The sequence below is a fragment of the Erpetoichthys calabaricus genome, chromosome 12, assembly GCF_900747795.2.
Source record: "Erpetoichthys calabaricus chromosome 12, fErpCal1.3, whole genome shotgun sequence".
Classification (NCBI taxonomy): domain Eukaryota; kingdom Metazoa; phylum Chordata; class Cladistia; order Polypteriformes; family Polypteridae; genus Erpetoichthys; species Erpetoichthys calabaricus.
The window spans coordinates 10169977-10194046 of record NC_041405.2 but is presented as its reverse complement, the minus strand read 5'-3'; the positions used below and the strand labels follow the sequence as shown (position 1 = coordinate 10194046).

At 43.0% G+C, this 24070-nt stretch overlaps 1 protein-coding gene across 1 annotated transcript; it reads left to right on the top strand.

Annotated features, from left to right (window-relative positions):
• Nucleotides 1-3196: 3196 nt before the first annotated feature.
• On the top strand, nucleotides 3197-20135 carry LOC114661825 (tripartite motif-containing protein 16-like). The gene is made up of 6 exons (XM_028815032.2): nucleotides 3197-3857; nucleotides 8089-8184; nucleotides 8990-9223; nucleotides 9302-9461; nucleotides 13646-13711; nucleotides 17590-20135. The coding sequence occupies exons 1-6, from the start codon at nucleotides 3219-3221 to the stop codon at nucleotides 18141-18143; spliced, it is 1749 nt and encodes a 582-aa protein (XP_028670865.1). The 5' UTR covers nucleotides 3197-3218; the 3' UTR covers nucleotides 18144-20135.
• The last annotated feature ends 3935 nt before the right edge of the window (nucleotides 20136-24070 follow it).

The window sequence follows — 24070 nt, the reverse complement described above, 5'->3', positions numbered from 1 at the left end:
TCTGCCTGCTGCTGTCAGGAAATTCCAAGCTTCCTCGCAACATCCCAAACTAAATTTAAGTTACCTTTATTTATGTATCTCAACAACAGATCCCATGAATAGTCATAATTTGATAATAACAGAATTGTGATGTGCCAATGGGTTCCTGATTTTAGAAGAACTCTTACTGCATACAATCACATAAGCTAATGTAATTATTCTTTTATTTGAAAGTATCCTGCTAAGTAGCCCCATTATATATTAAAGTTTTCATTTTTTCCATCCATTTCAAAGTCCAGTGAAGTAACTTTACAGTGCATCCGGAAAGTTTTCACAGCGCATCACTTTTTCCACCTTTTGTTATGTTACAGCCTTATTCCAAAATGGATTAAATTCATTTTTTTCCTCAGAATTCTACACACAACACCCCATAATGACAACGTGAAAAACGTTTACTTGAGATTTTTGCAAATTTATTAAAAATAAAAAAATTGAGAAGGCACATGTACATAAGTATTCACAGCCTTTGCCATGAAGCTCAGAATTGAGCTCAGGTGCATCCTGTTTCCCCTGATCATCCTTGAGATGTTTCTGCAGCTTAATTGGAGTCCACCTGTGGTAAATTCAGTTGATTGGACATGATTTGGAAAGGCACACACCTGTCTATAGAAGGTCCCACAGTTGACAGTTCATGTCAGAGCACAAACCAAGCATGAAGTCAAAGGAATTGTCTGTAGACCTCTGAGACAGGATTGTCTCGAGGCACATATCTGGGGAAGGTTACAGAAAAATTTCTGCTGCTTTGAAGGTCCCAATGAGTACAGTGGCCTCCATCATCTGTAAGTGGAAGAAGTTCAAAACCACCAGGACTCTTCCTAGAGCTGGCCAGCCATCTAAACTGAGCGATCGGGGGAGAAGGGCCTTAGTCAGGGAGGTGACCAAGAACCCAATGGTCACTCTGTCAGAGCTCCAGAGGTCATCTGTGGAGAGAGGAAAACCTTCCAGAAGGACAACCATCTCTGCAGCAATCCACCAACCAGGCCTGTATGGTAGAGTGGCCAGACGGAAGCCACTCCTTAGTAAAAGGGCACATGGCAGCCCGCCTGGAGTTTGCCAAAAGGCACCTGATGGACTCTCAGACCATGAGAAAGAAAATTCTCTGGTCTGATGAGACAAAGATTGAACTCTTTGGTGTGAATGCCAGGCGTCACGTTTGGAGGAAACCAGGCACCGCTCATCACCAGGCCAATACCATCCCTACAGTGAAGCATGGTGGTGGCAGCATCATGCTGTGGGGATGTTTTTCAGCGGCAGGGACTGGGAAACTAGTCAGGATAAAGGGAAAGATGAGTGCAGCAATGTACAGAGACATCCTGGATGAAAACCTGCTCCAGAGCGCTCTTGACCTCAGACTGGGGCGACGGTTCATCTTTCAGTAGGACAACGACCCTAAGCACACAGCCAAGATATCAAAGGAGTGGCTTCAGGACAACTCTGTGAACGTCCTTGAGTGGCCCAGCCAGAGCCCAGATCTGAATCCCATTGAACATCTCTGGAGAGATCTTAAAATGGCTGTGCACCGACGCTTCCCATCCAACCTGATGGAGCTTGAGAGGTGCTGCAAAGAGGAATGGGCGAAACTGGCCAAGGATAGGTGTGCCAAGCTTGTGGCATCATATTCAAAAAGACTTGAGGCTGGAATTGCTGTCAAAGGCGCATCGACAAAGTATTGAGCAAAGGCTGTGAATACTTATGGACATGGGATTTCTCAATTTTTTTATTTTAATAAATTTGCAAAAACCTCAAGTAAACTTTTTTCACGTTGTCATTATGGGGTGTTGTGTGTAGAATTCTGAGGAAAAAAATTAATTTAATCAATTTTGGAATAAGGCTGTAACATAACAAAATGTGGAAAAAGTGATGCACTGTGAATACTTTCTGGATGCACTGTATATGCAAAGCACCCATCCCAGAATAAAATGACTCATTACACTGGTCTACAAAAAAATATTTTTCGTTTGCTACTGGGAACTTCAGAGCAGCTCTTTATTAAGTTTTTTGACACTGATTCCATATATGAAATCAGAATTAAGCTAGCACGTCAGGTTTTTGAAATATACATCATTGACGTTTTGACACTTTTGAATATCAATACAATATATCAGCACCAGGGCCGGATTTATATGAAAAGAGGCCCTAGGCTATTCCACTTATGAGGCCCTTTCACCTTCCATTTTTAAGTTTGTAAATTACATGAGAGATAATAAAATTTTGCTAACAATTTGAATATAGGCCCCTCTTGATCTTGAGGCCCTAGGCTGAAGCCTAGTTAGCCTATAGGAAAATCCGGCCCTGATCAGCACGATATCTGGAGTTTGAACTCTGTCCCACCAAAATTGTTTTGATGTGTTTATTCTGAAAACAAACCTGAAGGCGATACCAGGGACACGTTTATGTCAATTTACCTCAATATAAAAGTGAGGTCAGCACGCCGAAAAATGTTGGAGGCCCTCGCTTTTGCGCTTGTACTGCACACCCGTCTCTCTTTGCAAGAACCAACAGTAGTCACCCATCATGCTCCGAGTGAATTTTCCCCGATATCAGTTTTTCTTGATGAAATCTTTCCCCGTGCTCATCTCTGACATCGCTTAGATTTGCTGGAAAAAAGTCGAGATGAGAATGTAAAAAATGCGTCTTCAGTGACATTTGGGCTCCCGTAAGCTAATATACTTTCAGCAGGTTCTCCACAAGCTCAGTATAATTCTCTGCTGTCAAGAAAATTCTGAACAACCTGCACGAATGAGGGTGCTGATTCAGTTGGCTTCAGTTTCTTTTTGAACTTATCGTCAAGCATCAGTTCACGGATTTCAGGGCCAACAAAAACACCTTCCTTAATTTTGACTTCAATTTTCTTCAGACCAAACTTATTTCTTAAATGCTGAAATGCATCGCCTTTACTGTCCAGTCACCCTAGTTGTCCAAGACCTGGAACATCATAACGTGCTGGACGAAAACGTTTTTCAGATTTGGAGTCAGCAAGTGAAATTTGTTAAAGTGCAGGTGAAAGAATCCCAGTACCAAAATGCTTGTTGACCAGTGTTATCAAGCAGTAGGGCCCACACTACCCAGTAAAATGCCCCTTTTATTTACGAGCCGCAGTGCCCCGTGCTCCTCGAAGTGCTCCACCCCTACTGTACCGATGTCACCTGACTCCCCTTCCAGTCTTTACGTACTCGGAAATGCCGAGCGGCGCTTCTTTCACTTTCACATTTCACTTAAGCGACTTGACGATGGCTAGCGGCGGCTGGTGCGATGACCGCGTCATATGCGCCGTGTGCCTGGACATGCTTAAAGACCCGGTGACCATCGGCTGCGGGCACAACTACTGCAAAGAGTGCATCCAGACATTCTGGGACCGACCTCAGCAGGCAGGTGCCTACAGCTGCCCACAATGCCGGCAGACCTTCGCCTTGCGGCCCACCTTGTGTAGCAACACCCTGCTGGCCGAAATGCTGGAGACATTACGCCAGACCAGCCTGGACAACGACACTTTGCCACCCGAAAGCTGTGCCCAAGCAGACGACGTGCTCTGCGATTTCTGCCCGGACGTGAAGCGCAAGGCGGTGAAGTCGTGTCTTATTTGTTTGGCGTCTTACTGTGAGAGGCACGTCCGTAGCCATGAAGAGGCACCACTCCTCCGGAATCACAAACTGGTCAGCCCGTTGGCACAACTGGATCAAAAGATATGCCAAGAACACCAGCGCGCTCTCGAGCTCTTCTGCAGAACCGATCAGAAGTGCATCTGCGTGCTTTGTCCCGATGAGACGCACAAAGGTCACAACACGGTGTCCGTGGAGGCCGAGTGGGCAGAGAAGCAGGTAAGTTTTTTTTTTTTGTGTGCAAAAAATATTTATTATACATTAAAAAAGCTTCACTGGGATAAACTGTCGTGCTAATGTAATAAACGTCTCTTCGTACCTGCAGCGAGGTCGCGAGCCATCATCCCCAATAGGTAAGCAAAGCCGCTCGGCTAACAGAGAAGGTCTTAGCCGGGCGACTCAAACGAATACTTTATACCTCTTCGTACGTCTGAGGCCGAGCGCGTCATTCCTCTGGAGCATAAAGTCTGCCACAATTAATGCATCGTTAATACAAACATTAAAATTGTATACACCAGTAATAATACAGTACTAATGATATAACACAGAGAGGACCACTAAGACGGTACTCTAAAAAGCTCCTAAACGTTCGGCGCGTAGTACTACATATTCTGACTGACTTCACACGAATTATATGATTTATTCGATTCAGAGTCTATAAGAATATGTAGTGTTAATCGTAGCTGAGTGCAGCATATTTTCTTGTTCCTAAGCATTTCCCATTTTCATATGGGGTCAGCCTTCTGATTACCAGTGTAGATCCTTCGCCACAGAGCCACTACTCCGTTGAGTGCAGCATTTAACTAACGCATTAAAAAGTGCGGTGCTCATGAATAAGAAAAATGTTAAGATTTTTTGTTCAATTTGTTTCTAATATATGACACCAAAACAACTGCTTCGGAAGCAAAACTGAGAGACCTCGACAGTTCAGAAGTTTAATAAATGCTGAATCCACATTTGAGTGCAGGAACTAAAAGGAATTGAAATCGTCATAAAGGGCGTGTAATATAAGCGTCAGTTCACCAACGGAACAGGGGAGGGGCTCAGGAAGGGGGCGTCAATTTATGGACTTCATAGTGTGTGGAGTGCTCGGATCTGTCCGAGGCCTAAAACTATCATGACTGCAGCTGGACACTTCTCGGTTAGCGAGTCGAGGGCACGGGCGTGGGCGTGGACTGGGCGTGCGCAGAAGGTTTTCAGGGTGAACGACGGAAATTAGGCTTGTAGACGTGCATTTAATGTACTCATCTGCAATTATTAACTGACGTACTGCTTAAAATAACATACAATACCATACTAATAATCTCATCTAATCTTATATACCGTGGAGCACTGGTAGCACTACTTACCTTGGTTTGCGTCCTGGGTCCTTCCTTCATGGAGTTTGCATATTCTTCTCGTGTCCTGTGTGAGTTTCCCCCAGGTACTCAGGTTTCCTCCCACAGTCCAAAGACATGCAGGTTAGGTGGATGGTAACTCTAAATTGGCCCTAATGTTTGTTTGGTGTGTGTTGTGTTCTCCCTGCTATAAGACTGGTGCCTTGTCCAGGGTTTGTTCCACCGTGGCACCCTGTGCTTGCTGGGATAGGCTCCAGCACCCCTTAATCCAGCTCAGAATTAAGTGGGTTGGAAAATAAAATTTAATATAATACTAGGGGTGGCGCAGTGGTAGCGGTGCAGTCTCGCAGTTAGGAGACCCGGGTTTGCTTCCTGGGTCCTCCCTGCGTGGGGTTTGCATGTTCTCCCTGTGGGTGTCCTCCGGGTGCTCCGGTTTCCTCTCACAGTCCAAAAACATGCAGCTTAGGTGGATTGGCGATTCTAAATTGGCCCGTGTGTGCTTGGTGTTTGTGTGTGTCCTGCGGTGGATTGGCACCCTGCCTGGGATTGGTTCCTGCCTTGTGTTGGCTGGGATTGACTCCAGCAGACCCCCGTGACCCTGTGTTTGGATTCTGCGGGTTGGAAAATGGATGGATGGATGGATAATACTAGGGGGGCAAGCCCAAACAGGCACCTTTGGCGCCCAACCCCCAGTTGCGGGCAGAATATTAGTAAAATCTGTAAATGTACAAAAGAAAAATAATTATTTATTTGAGACAAAATCACAAAATTCTATAAATATGTAAAAAAAAAAAAATTGATTATTTAACGGAGTAAAAATCATGAAATGAGAATAAAATATTTACTCTCTTACCGATTGGAGTATTCCTGTTTAACTGAGGTCCACTACGCTCGATGAGTATTTATAAGAGACTAAATAAACAATCCATTCGTTTTAACTGACATTCATATAAACCGTGATTTTCTTGATATTTAAGTTTATAATTTAAAAATGGAATAAGAATCTGAAAATCTAACAACATCACGTTAAATTTTGATAAATTCTGAAAAGAATGATACCAAACATATATATGTAGGTTTTAAAATAAGCCCTATTTAAAGTGTGACAAAAAACGTGACAAAAAACGTGACATAAAATCGTTGCAATTTTAGGCTTAGGATAGAGTATATAATATAATATAATATAATATAATATAATATAATATAATATAATATAATATAATATAATTCACTTAGCCGCCAGCGAGCAAGACACCCATGGAGCACGCAGGACGGAGCCACGCCCACAAACTCTAAGACCATTGGATATGATGACAACTTGCAGAGCCACGTCCACCATCTCGGACGCAGCAACTCACAAAACAGGGCGTCATTTGCGTTTGTCTCTGCTACACTCCACATGCACCTCTGAGTCACGTTGACTTTTCATTATTCTTTTCGGTTATGACGCACGACAGCGTCCACCATCACAAACTGTTTTACACACCATGGTCTTAGAGTTGGTGGGCGGGTCTCCATGAGTCACTTTTGCGAGCGGGCACATGACCAGGCGGTGTGTATGCTTCAAGAACGAGGGTGGACGCGGCAGGACCATCTAAGAAAAATCATGTTTGTCGCGGATGTGAATCGCTGAGTGAGCGTGCGACGGCGGCCCTCCAATTGTCAGTCACGGACAATCGTATGTTGCCCTCTCCAGAGTTCCATCTTTTCATTCACCTACAGTCGTATCCTCAAACCCACCCCTTTTGGACAACTGTGTCTTTCAGGAAGTGTTCACTCATCAATACATAATTATGTGGCGTATGCTACGCCGCGGGTTGGCTAGTATAATATAATATAAGGTGATTCAAAAAGATTTATCCGATTTCAAAATGATTTATTTCACTTGTAAATCATTACAGAACAATGCAGTAAATTGTAAATGGTTTCGGTGAGCATAAAGTTTATTATATAATTTTACAAGTGCTCAACATGACCTCCTCAAGCTATACGGACAACATCAACACGACCATCAAATTCACCCCATACTCGAATGATCATGTCAAAGAGAATCATGAGCATGTATGAAAATAAGGATTATTTCATAGTGCATGTTAGTATAGCTAGGGTTAAATCACAAAAAGTCCTGTGCCTGTATATTTTTTATTTTTCTTAGCAAGGTGGAAACCACCAATATTTCATGAGTGAAGGTCAGGGATGTAGAGAGAGACTAACAGGCCGACCCACCCCTTTCTGTCCAGGTGGTGAATGTGAGATGAGAACTAGAGATAATGGTGGCAGGAAGTGGACGGGTTCATGGTGGGCAGAGGTCCTGCCAGGTGGCCATGACGGATAAGATAGAGTGCTATTACATTCATGAGGCAGGGAAATATTGGGGGGACTAATTAGAGGCAGGACCAGGACAACGGGAAGTTGGAGTCAGATAGGAGTGTCAAATGAGCTGAGTGTGGTAAACTCTTGATAAGGACTGTAATAAAGGAAAGGTCACTGAGTTGCCATTTGCTCAATTCATATGAACTGAGACCGTGTGTACATCATGCAATAAAGCTTGATTTTGCCTGCACATCCTGTGGTCTTCGAGTGCCTTCTTTGAGCAGAGTGTTTCTGCCACAACAATATCCACTCATTTTCTAAGCCAGCTTATCCAAGTCAGGGTCACAGGGCAGCTGATGCCTGTGCAAAGCAAGCAAAGGGTGTAGGTAGGCGCAATCCTTAGACATGGGGCCAATTAGGCCTCACTGATCCACCTAACCTGCATGTCTTTTGGACTGTGGAAGGAAACCGGAGGACCTGGATGAAACTCACACAGACACGGAGAGAACATGAAAACTCCATGCAGGGAACACCCAGGAGAGGTGAACCCCGGTCTCCTTACTGTGTCACAGCAGCGTTATTAGTATATTGTATAGTTGACTAATGTCATTCTCAAAGTCTTCTTACAGGGTCAGTATAAATTTCAATTGTTATCATACACAGATGACACCAAAACGTTCTGACCACTTACGTGTGAAGTGAAAACAAGAGAGGGTTATGTGCCACCACCCACTTCACGGTCTTAACAACTTTTGATTGTAACTCTGTGTCCCCCCACCCACCCTTGTATCTTTAAACAGAAGCAAATGAAGACAACATTGGAAAAAATAAAGCAGCAGATGGAAGAACGTCAGGAAGTGCAGGAGAAACTGAAGCAGACAGTACAGCATGTGAAGGTGGGTGACATCCGGAAGGCAAAGTGCTCCTCATGAGTGGTTAAATGGTGTTTAAAGGACTTGTTATTGCAAATGATGGCTTGCCGGCAAAGTGATCAGTTCTGCTGCCTCAAGTATTATTCTGCTGTAGGTTTGAATCTGTCGTGTCGTTTTTCCTTCAAATATTTAGGGTTTTACTTGAACATCCTCAAAGACCTTTGTATGAGGGTAATCAGTGATTCTGAATTGTGTGTGTGCTGGTGAGTCGGCCCTTCAAAGAATTGGCACACTTTCCAGGGTTGGATTCTACTCTGCTCCTCGTGTTGCTGGTATACAATTCTTTCTTTCCTATACAACCTTAAACTGAATTATGTTTGAGTATGTTATGTTATGCATTTATTGCAGCAGAAAGAAAGGTTAAGTTCTGTGGAGCACTGAATGGTTTCACCGACATTCATGAGACGAGAAGGTGGTTCAGGTCTTGTTTGTGATGAATGAATACCAACTTCTTTGTAGTGTGTGCTGTGTTCGAGATATGTCAGTGAAAATCAAGGTCTTTGTGGAGAATGTACTCCATGCTGGTAGTTCCCAGGCCATGATCTGAACTCATAATTTTACAGCTATGAGGCAGTAGTACTAACCAAATCAACGCATAATAAACACATATTGTGGAAATATTGGGTGAAAATGTATCATTTTAAACATCAATTTCAGTTGAAGGACACCATCAAATTAGACTTGAGATATAACTACATGGTCAGGAGAGTTGACTGAGGGATCTGCATGAGTTGTCTTCAGTTTTCTCTTCTCTGTTTCTTCAAAGCAGAACTCCACACAGGATGAAATAAAGGCGTGTGAGGAGAGCTTCAAGCAGGTGATCCAATCCATTGAGAAAATGCGCGACGATGTGATCCAGTTGATGCGCACACAGGAAATGTCAAGAGTGAGTCAACTTGAAAGCCTGATAAAGCAGTTGGAAGAGGAGCTTGAAGAGCTAAAGGAGAAAATGACCGATGTGACTGAGCTGTCCAACAGTGAGGACCACCTCCACTTCCTGCAGGTAGGGTGACAGGCTATTAAGTCTGCAGACACATCCCAAACCCTGTCAGCTGAAGTGTCATTCTGTTTCCCACTGCAGAAGTTCCATGTTGCCTCTGTTCCTCCTGAAATGCGGGAGATGCCCAGTGTTCCCAGCAATACAGATCTGCCCTTGAAGGCTGTGAGGAAAGCAGTTGCCGACTTTTCAAAATGCCTACAGGAGATCAGTGATAAGGAGCTGGGAAAAATCAACAAAATAAGTGAGTTTCAGGGGGAAATCACATTTTACACAAAAAGCCAGTTTTTAACATGGAAGTGTTTTTGGAGTGACCCTACTCTAACTTTGTTAAGTGGACCCACAAATATGTCCTCGTCCCCAACTCTTGTCCTCATCCTTTCATTCACTTGGCTGGGAATGGGAAGAACCTACCTGACTTCACCCAGTGCTGACTGTTATTGCAACTCCATGTCCTCCTTTCGCCAAGTCTCTAGACCCCAGATGGCAATATAGGATAGATAGATAGATAGATAGATAGATAGATAGATAGATAGATAGATAGATAGATAGATAGATAGATAGATAGATAGATAGATAGATAGATAGATAGATAGATACTTTATTAATCCCAATGGGAAATTCACATTCTCCAGCAGCAGCATACTGATACAATAAACAATATTAAATTAAAGATTGATAATATCACTTGTATCACCCCAGTCCCAAAGGTATCACATCCTAGTGAGCTGAATGACTTTCGGCCTGTTGCTCTGACATCACATGTGATGAAGACCATGGAGAGACTGCTGCTTCACCACCTTAGGCCACAGGTTCAACACGCCCTTGACCCTCTGCAGTTTGCATATCAGGAGAAGGTGGGAGCGGAGGATGCCATCATCTATATGCTACACCGATCCCTCTCTCACTTGGACAGAGACAGTGGTGCTGTAAGAATTATGTTTCTAGACTTCTCTAGCGCCTTCAACACAATCCAACCTCTGCTCCTTAGGGACAAGCTGACAGAGATGGGATTAGATTCATACCTAGTGGCATGGATCGTGGACTATCTTAAAGACAGACCTCAGTATGTGCGTCTTGGGAACTGCACGTCTGACATTGTGGTCAGCAACACAGGAGTGCCACAGGGGACTGTACTTTCTCCGGTCCTGTTCAGCCTATATACATCGGACTTCCAATACAACTCGGAGTCCTGCCATGTGCAAAAGTTCGCTGATGACACTGCTATCGTGGGCTGCATCAGGAATGGGCTGGAGGAGGAGTATAGGGACCTAATCAATGACTTTGTTAAATGGTGCGACTCAAACCACCTACACCTGAACACCAGCAAAACCAAAGAGCTGGTGGTGGATTTTAGGAGGCCCAGACCCCTCATAGACCCAGTGATTATCAAAGGTGACTGTGTGCAGATGGTACAGACCTATAAATATCTGGGAGTGCAGCTGGATGATAAATTAGACTGGACTGCCAATACTGATGCGCTGTGCAAGAAAGGACAGAGCCGGTTATACTACCTTAGAAGGCTGGCGTCCTTCAACATCTGCAATAAGATGCTGCAGATGTTCTATCAGACAGTTGTGGCGAGCGCCCTCTTCTACGCAGTGGTGTGCTGGGGAGGCAGCATTAAGAGGAAAGATGCCTCACGTCTGGACAAACTGGTGAGGAAGGCAGGCTCTATTGTTGGCATGGAGCTGGACAGTTTAACATCTGTGGCAGAGCGAAGGGCGCTCAGCAGGCTCCTATCAATTATGGAGAATCCACTGCATCCACTTAATAGTGTCATCTCCTGACAGAAGAGCAGCTTCAGTGACAGACTGCTGTCAATGTCCTGCTCCACTGACAGATTGAGGAGATTGTTCCTCCCCCAAACTATGCGACTCTTTAATTCCACCCGGGGGGGTAAACGTTAACATTTAACATTATACAAAGTTATTGTCTGTTTTTCACCTGCATTATCATCATTCTTTAATTTAATATTATTTATTGTATCAGTATGCTGCTGCTGAAGAATGTGAATTTCCCCTTGGGATTAATAAAGTATCTATCTATCTATCTATCTATCTATCTATCTATCTATCTATCTATCTATCTATCTATCTATCTATCTATCTATCTATCTATCTATCTATCTATCTAATAATGCAGGTAAAAAACAGTCAATAACTTTGTATAATGTTAAATGTTAATTAAGCACCAAAGCAAAGTTTAGATACTTTATTTTGTCATATAGTCTTTAACATTAATATGCTTAAATGTGTCAAAATCAAATGGATGTGACAGCCTGGATATTTCAGGAGTGTCATGTTTCAGCTGTTGTTTCTCCGCTGACTGGAGTTCAAAGTTGTCTTTCTTGTCATTGTTGTGCTATGTGTCTGTTAATGTTACTTTTGTTTATTATCTACTTTGTTACCAAAGCCTTTGTTTATGTTCCTTTTGTTTTGTGGGTGGTTCCCCAAGAGACAGGACCATCTGCCAATCACCACCAGGAACTGCCCCCTTCCCTATAAATATGAAGGGCCTCCCATAGTTTTTGGTGGTTTGTCTCATTGTGGATTGTGTGTAACCATGTCAAACTTCTAAAAAAGTATTTTTCTCCATTTATTTTCATCTTGATGCTTTTTTAAGGGTGGCGCAGTGGGTAGCGCTGCTGCCTCGCAGTTAGGAGACCTGAGTTCGCTTCTGGGGTCCTCCTTGCGTGGAGTTTGCATGTTCTCCCAGTGTCTGTATGGGTTTCCTCCCACAGTCCAAAGACATGCAGGTTAGGTGCATTGGTGATTCTAAATTGTCCTTAGTGTGTGCTTGGTGTGTGTGTGTGTGCACCCTGCGGTAGGCTGGCACCCTGCCCAGGGTTTGATTCCTGCCTTGCGCCCTGTGTTGGCTGGGTTTGGCTCCACCTGACCCTGTAGTCAGAATATAGCGGGTTGGATGATGGATGGATGGATGCTTTTTTTAAAAATATACAGATCCAAAAGTGGTGTATACATTGTTGCCAAATATTTAAGGAGTAACGTTCTTTTCTTTCTTCCCCAAGAAGTTTTTAAATTCCAAAGCACCATTTTCAGTGAGTTTCACATTGCAAAACTGCATGTGATGTGAAGTTTAACATGAATATCGTGAAATAGCATGTGTAGTGGGGTGAATGATGAGGCATGGCAAATGCCAAATGCTTGGGGTGCCAAATTGGCAAACACCAGTGTAATTTCAACAACAAAAGAAAACTTTTTGATAAAAACACATGCTCTCTGGCTGGGACGCACTCTCTCTCTTTATGGTGGTCAGGTTCGAAATGAGTGTCTCCCTTTTATACTGAGTGGACTGCAAGGTGTGGGGCTTCCTTGGCTTTGTTGCCTTTAAGGGGTGGTTTCTCCAGGCTGTGAGGGCAAAAAAAGATTCAAGACTGTTAGCAACAGCGCTCCCTGTCATCCTGGGGTGGTACCACATACCTTAGGTGAGCCTGGAAGGCAACTCTCTGGCATGCATGCATGACACATGCAAAAGGAGACTCAGCTGTTTCACTCACCATTAGTTATTGTATTGTGATGTTATACACAACTTATGGGGTGAAGTTCGGACCACCAGAGAAGGATGGTGATGCTGTGGTGCATGGTTGGTGAAACATAAACCATGAAGAAACAAAATGAAATGTGATTTTGTAGCACATACCAAGTTGCTGTTAAGAATTTCATAAAAAGAGGACTAGTAAAGTTGGCGTTTGTAACTTTTACTGTTTCTTGACAGTCACATTTATCCAAGTCCATTTTATGATGAGATGCTATTCAATTTTGGCTTTAATGTCAATGGGGCATAGTGATAACATTTTAAATATTTGAAATCAACGCTGAATAAATGAATTTTGAATCATTATGGAATATCACCGTTGGTAATGTCTCCTGCAATAATATGGAGGCCTACAGTAACGTCCCATTGGTGACTTCATTGTGATCCATTAATTTAATTATTCAAAAAACCATCCAGTTTATTAATGTCAGATTAAGCATTTATTCGTGAAACCCCAGTAAACCAGGAAACACAAAGAAATGGTTCCAATCCATCAAGGAACTGTGGATTCCAATTAAACACAAAAACTCATGAGGGTAGTGAAATGGATAGAGAGGTAGGGTAGATGACAGATGGAATAAAAACATTTCAGCCAGCAGTGATAGAAGGTCAACCTTTAAAAATGTTCTTCTGCTTGTGTTATATAAAACTTTAGATCACGTACTTGAGTTAACTATGGAAACAGTCCTATGATCTTAACTAAAGGTGGTCCAGTGGATAATGTCCAGTCCTATGATCTTAACTAAAGGTGGTCCAGTGGATACTGTCCTTGTTGCATTATAGTTTTTTCACTTTCCTTTGGACCTTATGCTCTTTAACACTGCAGAATGCAATCATGTTATTGATTTTTTTTAACTTCTGTTTCTCCAGGATGGGAAGTTGAATCTATTGCCTTGTTGGAAGAAGACCCAAGGGTAGATAACAAATTTTTAAAATGTAAGTGCTTTTTCTGGGTAGCAAGTAACTTGAATTTTCTGTGTGAATGTAGCAATACAAAGTGTGTGTTATCTCTGCAGAGGTCTGTCCAAGGTGGTGGATACAAATAAATAGTGTAATCAGAGGGGGTGTGCGTGACCAACACCACGTGGGGCCGGTTACGTCAAATGCAGTTACCGGTATGTGTGGACTGTATAAACTTGCATGTGAATTTAATAAAAATAATGTTAACATACATCAGATTTTCTCATTACAGTATTCAGCTAATTTTTTGCAAGATAACACGTAGACTTTATCAAAATATAACTGAAGAGTATAACTTTACAAATCCACTCGAACAGGACACACGGACCTCAAAAGCGGGGCCCCATTAGGCGTGAGACCTGTGGTGGTCGCCCCACTTGCCACCCCAAATGCCGCTCTTGAGTGTAATAGTTCAGGTTACGCAAACAGGACGGCCATGACACCAGTAAGGCTCCCACAGAAAGACAACATAAGTGATTGGCAGGGTTTTCTGAAATAAATCAGGTGTTGTGGCTGCACAGCTCTACTGGGATTTGGTTTCAGCACAAGTGAGACACACCACCTTCAAGCCTCCTACTGATTCTCTTGCTGTAAAGGGATGCGATCATTGCGGAATGAGTCGGCAGAAGCACTTCTGATCTCACTGCTTTGCTGTGCTCGGCTCAGCTCCAGGTTCTTATGTTACTAGTGGGCTCCGCCCCCTGCTCGCTTCGCTCGCCAACCCCTGGTGTTGGGTAACCCGAAATACATTGATGTATGTATGAGATATATTGGAGTGTAAAGGTGTAGATGACGAAGAAAGGAAGCAAAGAACCCATAGCATGGCACATTAGAAAGATTTATTGGAATATTTCTTTATACACAATATTTGTAGTAAAGATGGTGTGTTGTCCTTGAATGAGTTTTCCTTGGTATGGAGTATCTATAACTTTAACTTTACTGTCAGATGAACGCCGAACTCTTGAGAAGGCTACATGAAGTTGTCCATGTCCAAATACAGGCTCAGAGAGGTATATGCCAACTCTGTCCATGGTTTGTCCTTGGGATTTGTTGATTGTCATGGCAAATGCAGGTTTAATGGGAAATTGGCATCGTTTAAGTGTAAAAGGTAATTCCAGGTCAGAACTTGTAAGGTCAACTCTAGGAATCAAAACAGTATTGTTAGAATGTGATCCTGTAAGTACTTTTGCTTCAATAACATTGTCTGTCATGGTGTTGATGACTAAACGTGTACCGTTGCAAATGTCTATGCGTTGGAAGATAGCTTTGTTGGTTCCATCAGGACATAAATGCAGGACAATATTGCGGTCAAATGGAGGCTCACCATCTTTACTTTGAAAGACAATTGCAACTTCATTAACGATGGGAATATTGCTCTGTGCATTGCTTGTTTTCAGGAAGGTTCATTCGTTGATAGATTGCGTCATCTGGATCTAATACGTAGATTTGTGCATATTTGCGTTCGTGATTTGGCTCAGGGTGCACTGTTCCAATCCAATGTAATATTTGTCCACATGCGCAAAAGCAGTATGGGCCATTGCCAGCTGGTGGCCTGATATTTACCCCGGTAGATGCAAAAACAAATGAACTATTGTAGGATCTAATGCAGTCCATAAAGTTTTTACTTTTGGGCACATTGTTAGTTAGAAGCCTCCGTAGATATTCAGGATATTCATTTAAAGGAGGCAGTCTAACCTGACCCTTTTGACAACAACGTGTAAACTCATTAGTTATATTGCTAGTTGTTTCTTCAGGGAAGTTAAGTGAATGACAATGACAGCAAATGATATTCATTAATCCTAATGAATGTTCATTAATAGTGGACTCATTACAGAATGCGTTGTCAGCTAATTGGCGTAATTGTTTAGCGGCCGTTTGTCGTTCCTTTCTTTTCCATTTTATCTATTGCCTCTGCTGTTTGAGAGGCGCGTTGTAGGCACCTGCGTTCATTAATTGTATTCAGGCGGGCTCTTGTTTCTGTATGTCCATTAGTTGAGATGTTTCGTTTTGGAGCCGTGACTCCTTTGGTTGTGTTGTTTGAGAAGCGCGTTGTAGGCGCCTGCGTTCATTGTTTTTATCCAGGCGGGCTCGTTTTTGTATCCCCGTCTGTCGAGCTCTTTCTTTTTGGAGCTGTGCCTGCTTTGCTTGCGGCATTTCAGACGCGTGTTGTAGGCGCCTGCGTTCATTGATTTTATCCAGGCGGGCTTGTTTTTGTAGCTCAGTTAGTCGAGCTGTTTGGTTTTGGAGCCGAGACAGTTTTGCTTCCGCGGTTTCAGACGCGCGTTGTAGGCGCCTACGTTTATTGTTTTTATCCATGCGGGCTCGTTTTTGTAGCTCCGTTAGTTGAGCTGGATCGTTTTGGAGCCGTGATTGTGACTCCATTAGTTATCCGTTGTCTACCGTTAGTAATATGGATAATTGCACTTACTGTTAATACGGAGCGTTTTCTGTGGTTGTACTGTTAAGAATGCATCACTGTAATGTGATTCACATATGCTATATGGTTTGGACATGTGAGGATGCCGTACGTTTAATACGGAGAGTTCGTTTATTCTTATTACCCGGACCATGCTGTGTAGTGTGGACGTTTAGTTCAGAAGCGCGTTGTAGGCGCCTGCGCCTTTCGTACTTTCTCGCGCATTCCGTACTATCTTTGTGGACCTTTGCGGACTCCGTAGTGTCTTCCGTTTGACTCTGGGGTGCAGCGCAGAATCCTCTTTTCTGTGTGGCTGTGTCGTTAGTCGTTAGCTATGGACGCGTTGTTGCTTCATGTCTTATTTACGTTAGTTGAGCTCTTTCGTTTTTGAGCCTTGACTCCTTCGTTCGCAGTGGATCAGACTTCGCTTGTGGTTTATGAGACGCGCGCTGTAGGCGCCTGCGCACTATGTCTCCTGCGTCCATTGCCGTGTACCTGCGTCTGTGCCTTCCGGTTTACCATTCTCGGTTAGTAATATGGATAACACCTTAGGCCAGCGTCACTTTACATGACTTCTAGTTGAAAGGGATGTCTGACTTGACGACTGCACTTGTTGATTGTGTTGCCTGAAGACATCAGAATACATGACTAGTAATTACAGAGGTTGACAAATTAGACGACCCCATGATGACTTTCCAGAACAGTTTTACAAAATATTGCAAGCTCTTCCAATTTCCTGATGGCCAATAAGGTGCTGTCTGACAGAGCCAGTGCTGTATGACTACTTTGCAGCTACATCGAACTCTGCCTCAACCTTTACCCTTTTCTTATTTTTATTTTTTGCTCTGACCTGGTATGTAAAACACAAGACATTAGACAGATGAGTCTCTCTCCTGTTTGCGAGGTTCCTTTTTCCTAGTAGCTGCTCCTAGTAACTTCTGCCACATTTGGGTTTCTGAAATGCACAAAAATGTCAGGCAGAAGAGAACTTCGCAAAAAGAATTTTGTCTGTGCACTTGAAGGAGCAGTTTTGATTAAATTTGATTAAAACATGGAGCAAACTTTATAACATCCTAGTTATTGATTGCATTGATGCATTGATTTCAATGCATTTTGCCAAGTTTGGTAAAGTTCACAGATATTTCTCTGATTTCGCAGAAATTCCAATGGGTTTGCTCATCACTGGTTGTCAGTTCTTGCATACGCACATGCTCGTCCCAAAGACTTAAGACAAAGGAAAACTTATTTAATTTTGTTGGGGCGAGTTACAGACTGGTTGAACTAAGTCGCTTGGGATTTTAGGTTGCTCCCAACTCGCTAAGATTATGTAAATGGAGTCTTCAACTGAAAATTGCTGAAAAAATCGTATGATGTGACAGGGCCTTTAGGCACTGAATTATCACTTTAACAGTGGTGGAATGCTTATTTGTTTCCGCAGATATCTGCTGTCTAACGTTGGATCCCATCACAGCCCACAGGAACTTAATTTTGTCAGAGGACTTGAGGTCTGTGAGAGTATCAAGACAGGCCCACCCGTATCCCAGCCAACCACAGAGATTTGATCGCTACCAACAGGTTCTGTGCCAAGAGGGTCTGTTCTTGGACCGTTACTACTGGGAGGTGGAGTGGAACAACGGGCGGGTTGGCATTGGTGTTGCTTACAAAGGAATTGGCCGCAAAGGAGGCAAGGACCCTTGTGGCCTCGGATACAACGGTGCCTCCTGGTGCCTGGAGTGGTCAGGGAGCAACTGCTTTGCCCACCACGGTCAGCAGCACATCCCTGTCACCTCTCCCCTCTTTCCCCGGATTGGGGTGTACCTGGATTTTCCAGAAGGTAGCATCTCATTTTATGGTGTGTCAAACACAATGACACTCCTGCACCGTTTCCAGGCCAAGTTTACCGAGCCACTTTATCCAGGCTTCTGGCTTTATGTCTATGACTGTATGGTGAGAATCTGCCAGCCAAGGGGGGATCTGCCAGCTTTGAGTTAGGTGAGAAAGTTTGAGTAGTGGGATTTTAAACTTATATTAAGGTGATTCGATGGATTTAACAGCATGGCCTGTCAACCATTCTCACAACAATATGCTGACAGTTTTATTCTTGTGTGGCATACAGTATAGCCCAAATGCTAAATCAAATCTTAGTGGAAAATTTGTTAATAAGTCAAGCCTTAAAATATTACCATATCTATTCATCAAAACCCGATTTTATAATGGGAAAGGCTTTTGGAACTCACCAAGTTTGTTGAATTGGTCTACTCTCACAGCCTAAACTTCACACACACACAAATACAGACACAAATGATATCCACACAAGTATGTATGAGTGATGTCTACACCGACAGTCACTGCTTAGCACTCCGCAGAGGGATTTGCCAGTTTTAGTACAAACAACACACGTGTGTCCCTGAGACACTTGGAGTTTAGTACACCTTGGTTAAAACCACTGACCAATCACAGATGTGTTTCGTTCTTTTGAGGTGTCTCCCTCAACTTGCTAAACCCGGTGAGAAAGACAGTGGCAGTTTCCCCACATTAGGTGCCATGTTGTTTACTTTATTACTTCAGTCATTCCAGTTAAAAAAGACAAGGTATGGAAACTTAAAAGCAACTTGGTTTTAATTAAAATTGAATAATACATATAGAAGAAACTATAGGGCGGCACGGTGGTGCAGAAGGTAGCGCTTCTGCCTTGCAGTTAGGAGACCCGGGTTTGCTTCCCAGGTCCTCCCTGCATGGATTTTGCATGTTCTCCCCATGTCTGTGTGGGTTTCCTCCCACAGTCCAAAGACATGCAGGTTAGGTGCAGTGGCGATTCTAAATTGTCCCTAGTGTGTGGTTTTTGTGTGTGCCCTGCGGTGGGCTGGCACCCTACCCGGGGTTTGTTTCCTGCCTTGCACCCTGTGTTGGCTGGGATTGGCTCCAGCAGATCCTCATAACCCTGTAGTTAGGATATAGCGGGTTGGATAATGGATGGATGGATGAATAAAATATAATAGAGAAACAAATAAATATATTGTATTGTATTGTATATATATGTATATATAGTCATGGGCGGCACGGTGGCGCAGTGGGTAGCGCTGCTGCCTCGCAGTTGGGAGACCTGGGGACCCAGGTTCGCTTCTCGGGTCCTCCCTGCATGGAGTTTGCATGTTCTCCCCGTGTCTGTGTGGGTTTCCTCCGGGCGCTCCGGTTTCCTCCCACAGTCCAAAGACATGCAGGTTAGGTGGATTGGCGATTCTAAATTGGCCCTAGTGTGTGCTTGGTGTGTTTGTGTGTGTCCTGCGGTGGGTTGGCACCTTGCCCGGGATTGGTTCCTGCCTTGTGTTGGCTGGGATTGGCTCCAGCAGACCCCCGTGACCCTGTGTTCGGATTCAGCGGGTTGGAAAATGGATGGATGGATGGATATATAGTCTTACAGTGAATTTACAGCAATGTCAAAAAGGGTGTTCTCTTCAGTGGCTTTTAGATTCCTTTGTCGTACTGACACATTACTTACATTCTCCATTCTCCATGGCCTCCTTTGCTGAAGTGTGAGTACTTCTGTCTCTGACCTTGATTACAGGTCCCTCAGATGGGCCGTTATTTATGCCAAAAATCCATGTGGAATTCTGGACCTCTTGATATTACACACATGTGATTGGCAACTCTATCTTGGTGATGGATGGCTCTGCCTAAAAGCTTGGATCCTTATACTTATGTGTGTATTCTCTTGCTGTCTCCAGTTCTTTTACAATTAAGTTGTAAATTGTCATTTTACCATAAATTACAAGGAATGTACAGATGTAGTCGGGTAAGCAAGAAAGAAAGAATGTACAAATGTATTTAGTTCATAAATTATTGGTGAAAAAGAGAGAAGGAATGTGGATGTGGTTAAGTAAATTGCCTTCAAGGGTCCCGTAAATTGCCTTTGTAAATTGTGAATTGTCCTCTACAGTTGATTGCAGTTTATTTGAGGAAAAAGTAAAAACTTATACTTGTAAATATGCAGACTGAAGCTTTTTATTTATTTTTTTTTAAATGTAGTGTCTGTAGCTGCCTACAAAAATGACAATTTCTTTCTCCAGAACAGGTGACCAACATAAATCCCCTTTCATCAAATGCACAGATTCATTTTCGGTAGAATCATAGCTGAATCTGTTGCTACTACCGTTTGTCTATTCTTATATTTGCCAACTTTAGTTACATGCAGCTCACATTTGCAATGCGCGTACACCCAAGATTATAGTACAGTATCTTAAGATTTCACTCAAGTGTGACTGCCACTGTAGCTTATTTCTTAGGAGTGTCCTCTTTACTTAGCTGAGAAAAAAGAAAAAACAAAACAAACACTTGTTTTCCCAGCCACTTGTGACTTAATAGATCATTGCAAGGAGGAAAACAGGCCTAATAAATCATAAAAAAGCAAAAATATCATACAAGTCTTGGATTGACCTGGGGTTCTGAAAGCAGACGAAGATCAGAAACGCATTCAATCTGTGTATCCAGGTGGCGCGTCTCTTAGTAGTTACACAAAGACTCAGAAGTAACTCAAAGCATTCAGAAGATGACTTTTCTCTACTTGGAGGTTTCTCTCTCTGATCATCTCATCAGCCCCTACTGGTCAGCTCTCTAGCTAGTCAGCTCATCTTCTTCTTCTTCTTTCGGCTGCTCCCGTTAGGGGTCACCACAGCGGATCATCTTCTTCCATATCTTTCTGTCCTCTGCATCATGTTCTGTTACACCCATCACCTGTATGTCTTCTCTCACTAAATCCATAAACCTTCTCTTAGGCCTTCCTCTTTTCCTCTTCCCTGGCAGCTCTATCCTTAGCATCCTTCTCCCAATATACCCAGCATCTCTCCTCTGCACATGTCCAAACCAACGCAATCTCTACTCTCTGACTTTGTCTCCAAACCATCCAACTTGAGCTGACCCTCTAATGTCCTCATTTCTAATCCTGTCCATCCTCGTCACACCCAATGCAAATCTTAGCATCTTTAACTCTGCCACCTCCAGCTCTGTCTCCTGTGCCACCGTCTCCAACCCATATACAGTAACATAGCTGGTCTCACTACCGTCATGTAGACCTTCCCTTTCACTCTTGCTGATATCCGTGTGTCACAAATCACTCCTGACACTCTTCTCCAGCCTCTCAACCCTGCCTGCACTTTCTTTTTCACTTCTCTTCCACAATCCCTATTACTCTGTACTGTTGATCCCAAGTATTTAAACTCATCCACCTTCGCCAACTCTACTCCTTGCATCCTCACCATTCCATTGACCTCCCTCACATTCACACACATGTATTCTGTCTTGTTCCTAGTGACCTTCATTCCTCTCCTCTCTAGAGCATATCTCCATCTCTCCAGGGTCTCCTCAACCTGCTCCCTACTCTCGCTACAGATCACAATGTCATCAGCAAACATCACAGTCCACGAGGACTTCTGTCTAATCTTGTCTGTCAACCTGTCCATCACCATTGCAAATAAGAAAGGGCTCAGAGCCGATCCCTGATGTAATCCCACCTCCGTCACTCCAACTGCAGACCTCACCACGGTCACACTTCCCTCGTGCATATCCTGTACAACTCTTACGTACTTCTCTGCCACTCCCGACTTCCTCATACAATACCACAGCTCCTCTCAAGGCACCCTGTCATATGCTTCTCCAGGTCCACAAAGATGCAATTCAACTCCTGCTGGCCTTCTCTAAACTTCTCCATCAACATCCTCACAGCAAACATAGCATCTGTGGTGCTCTGTCTTGGCATGAAACCATCCTGCTGCTCACTAATCATCATCACTAGTCAGCTCATTATTTCACTTTATACAGCTAACTTTCTTATCCCCATTAGTACTAGGGTGTTGTACCGTGTTAGCCATTATGAATGTAGAGAAAAGCCAAGCAAAATGACACCTTTTATTGGCTAACTAGAAAGATTACAATATGCAAGCTTTCGAGGCAACTCAGGCCCCTTCTTCAGGCAGTTATCCCCATTAGCAATGCACTCTCCTGTTATCATGGGGGCTCATCAATTCTTCTTGCCCCTTACCCTAGCCTTTCTTCATTAAACGTATAAAAAAATATACACATACATTATCATGAGAGGCTAGCGTATAAAAATGACAATTCAAAGGGATTGAAAAGTATCTTGATGAAGTTGCTTAGTGTTCCCTTCCCCAATCAGGAGAATATTGTGGAGCGTCACTACAACAGATGGCCTGAAAGAACAAACATCCTGTCTGACTTGCATTGTGTTCCCTTAATAAGTGGAGAGGGGATATACGGGATGGACAACAGCAAGGATGGATGAGCATCCTTGTTAGGATGGATGCTGTTCTCCGCCTTAGTTGGGAAGCATGAACATCAGATGGACAAAGGGAGACTGACTCCTCAGACTAAGTATTCCCCCAGTACACTAGATGGCAGAACCCCTCTGGTATGACTCCAGTTTGAACATTCAGAGGGCTGTATTGAAGGGCTGTATGTTGTAATTCTGGAAGGTAGCACTGGATTGCCACCAGAGGGCACTGCCAGGTGAGGACTCCCCTGTTTTATATAGTTTGGCCTGACTGGGAAATCCTTCCTGGGTGTGATGTTGTGACATCAGAAGGACTCCCCAGTCTATCATAAAAAAGTCGCAATTCCTCACCCAGGTGAGTTGGGAGAGAAGCACAATGATCTCCTGAAGGAATGGTGGAGGAGAAAGACAAGAAAGAGAACTATTTGGGCTGGATTTGAGAAAAAGTCTGTATGAAGGTATCGTTGTTAATAAATATTTGAATCTGGGTGTCATATCTGATGTGGTGAGAAAGGACATGCAGGTGATGGGTGCAACAGAATAAGATGCAGAGGACAGAAAGGTATGGAAGAAGATGATCCGCTGTGGCGACCACTAACGGGAGCAGCCAGAAGAAGAAGAAGAAGAAGGTGTCATATCTGAGCCAGGGTTCTGCTTCAGCTGACTAGACATTAAAGATTTCTGTTTCGTCCACATATTGGAAACTTTTTCAAAACCTAAATAACCAATTTTATATGCAAAGAAAATCCTGTCAAACTGAAATGGTTCTTTGTCAAGCAAGCCCAGTAAAGCGTCACTACAGAGCCTGATTTTTAAGAGTAGAAGCTGTCTGTAATGCCCTACTGAATAATATATAAATAATTATTGTTCTTCTTTTTATTATTGTTATTCTTGATATTCTTATCCTTTCTGCTCATTTCGCAAATTCTTAAATGTTACTGAATTCAACCTACAATAGCCGACCCTAAAAGTTTAAAATTCTGTATACAATTTAGCCGTGTAATTAAGTATGCAATCAATCCATCTGCAATCTTAAATTTGCCTATTAAAAACAAACGGCTTATTTGGACTTGAATAAATTACCCTAAATGACCACTTCATTAATAGACGCCTACTGTAAATGAATTAGGACGTATTTTCTGACAAGAGAGTCGCCATATGAGCTAATTGTTAATAAAGTTTTCCGTAATCGCCGCTATTGCTGCGCTTCTTTTAATCCGGACTGTGCGCATTACTCCTGTCGAGTTATCCGGGTTCTGATTCGGTTCTCATCCTTACATTATGGGCTGTCTAAAAAAATTCCTCAAAACTACCTATAATAATGAAACATGTTGTTCCCTTTTTTTGTTCTTCACAAAATTGTTTTAGTCAAAATCCATTAAGGTCGAATCCTCGTCAGAATGAACGTCCACCTCACCGCGACACGGTTTCGCAAAACAATTTTAGTGACAAGCAGCCGCCCGTTTGTTAAAAAAAAATAATTAAAGACGTTTGAAATTGACATTGAAATCCTGCAATTGAAAGATTTGATTTTTATCTGCGATTGTGAACGTATTTAAATCTTTTCCATTTGAGTAAATGTAGAGATGATTGGTTTTACATTTCGATCCTTTCAATCGATCGTTGACCGCAGGCA

Excerpts from the sequence above, each read along its gene's own strand:
- LOC114661825 (XM_028815032.2), top strand. The coding sequence starts at position 3,219 with ATGCCGAGCGGCGCTTCTTTCACTTTCACATTTCACTTAAGCGACTTG. Across the intron at positions 9,462-13,645 it reads GGGAAAAATCAACAAAATAA|GATGGGAAGTTGAATCTATT; the intron begins GTGAGTTTCAGG and ends CTGTTTCTCCAG. Across the intron at positions 13,712-17,589 it reads AGATAACAAATTTTTAAAAT|ATATCTGCTGTCTAACGTTG; the intron begins GTAAGTGCTTTT and ends TTGTTTCCGCAG.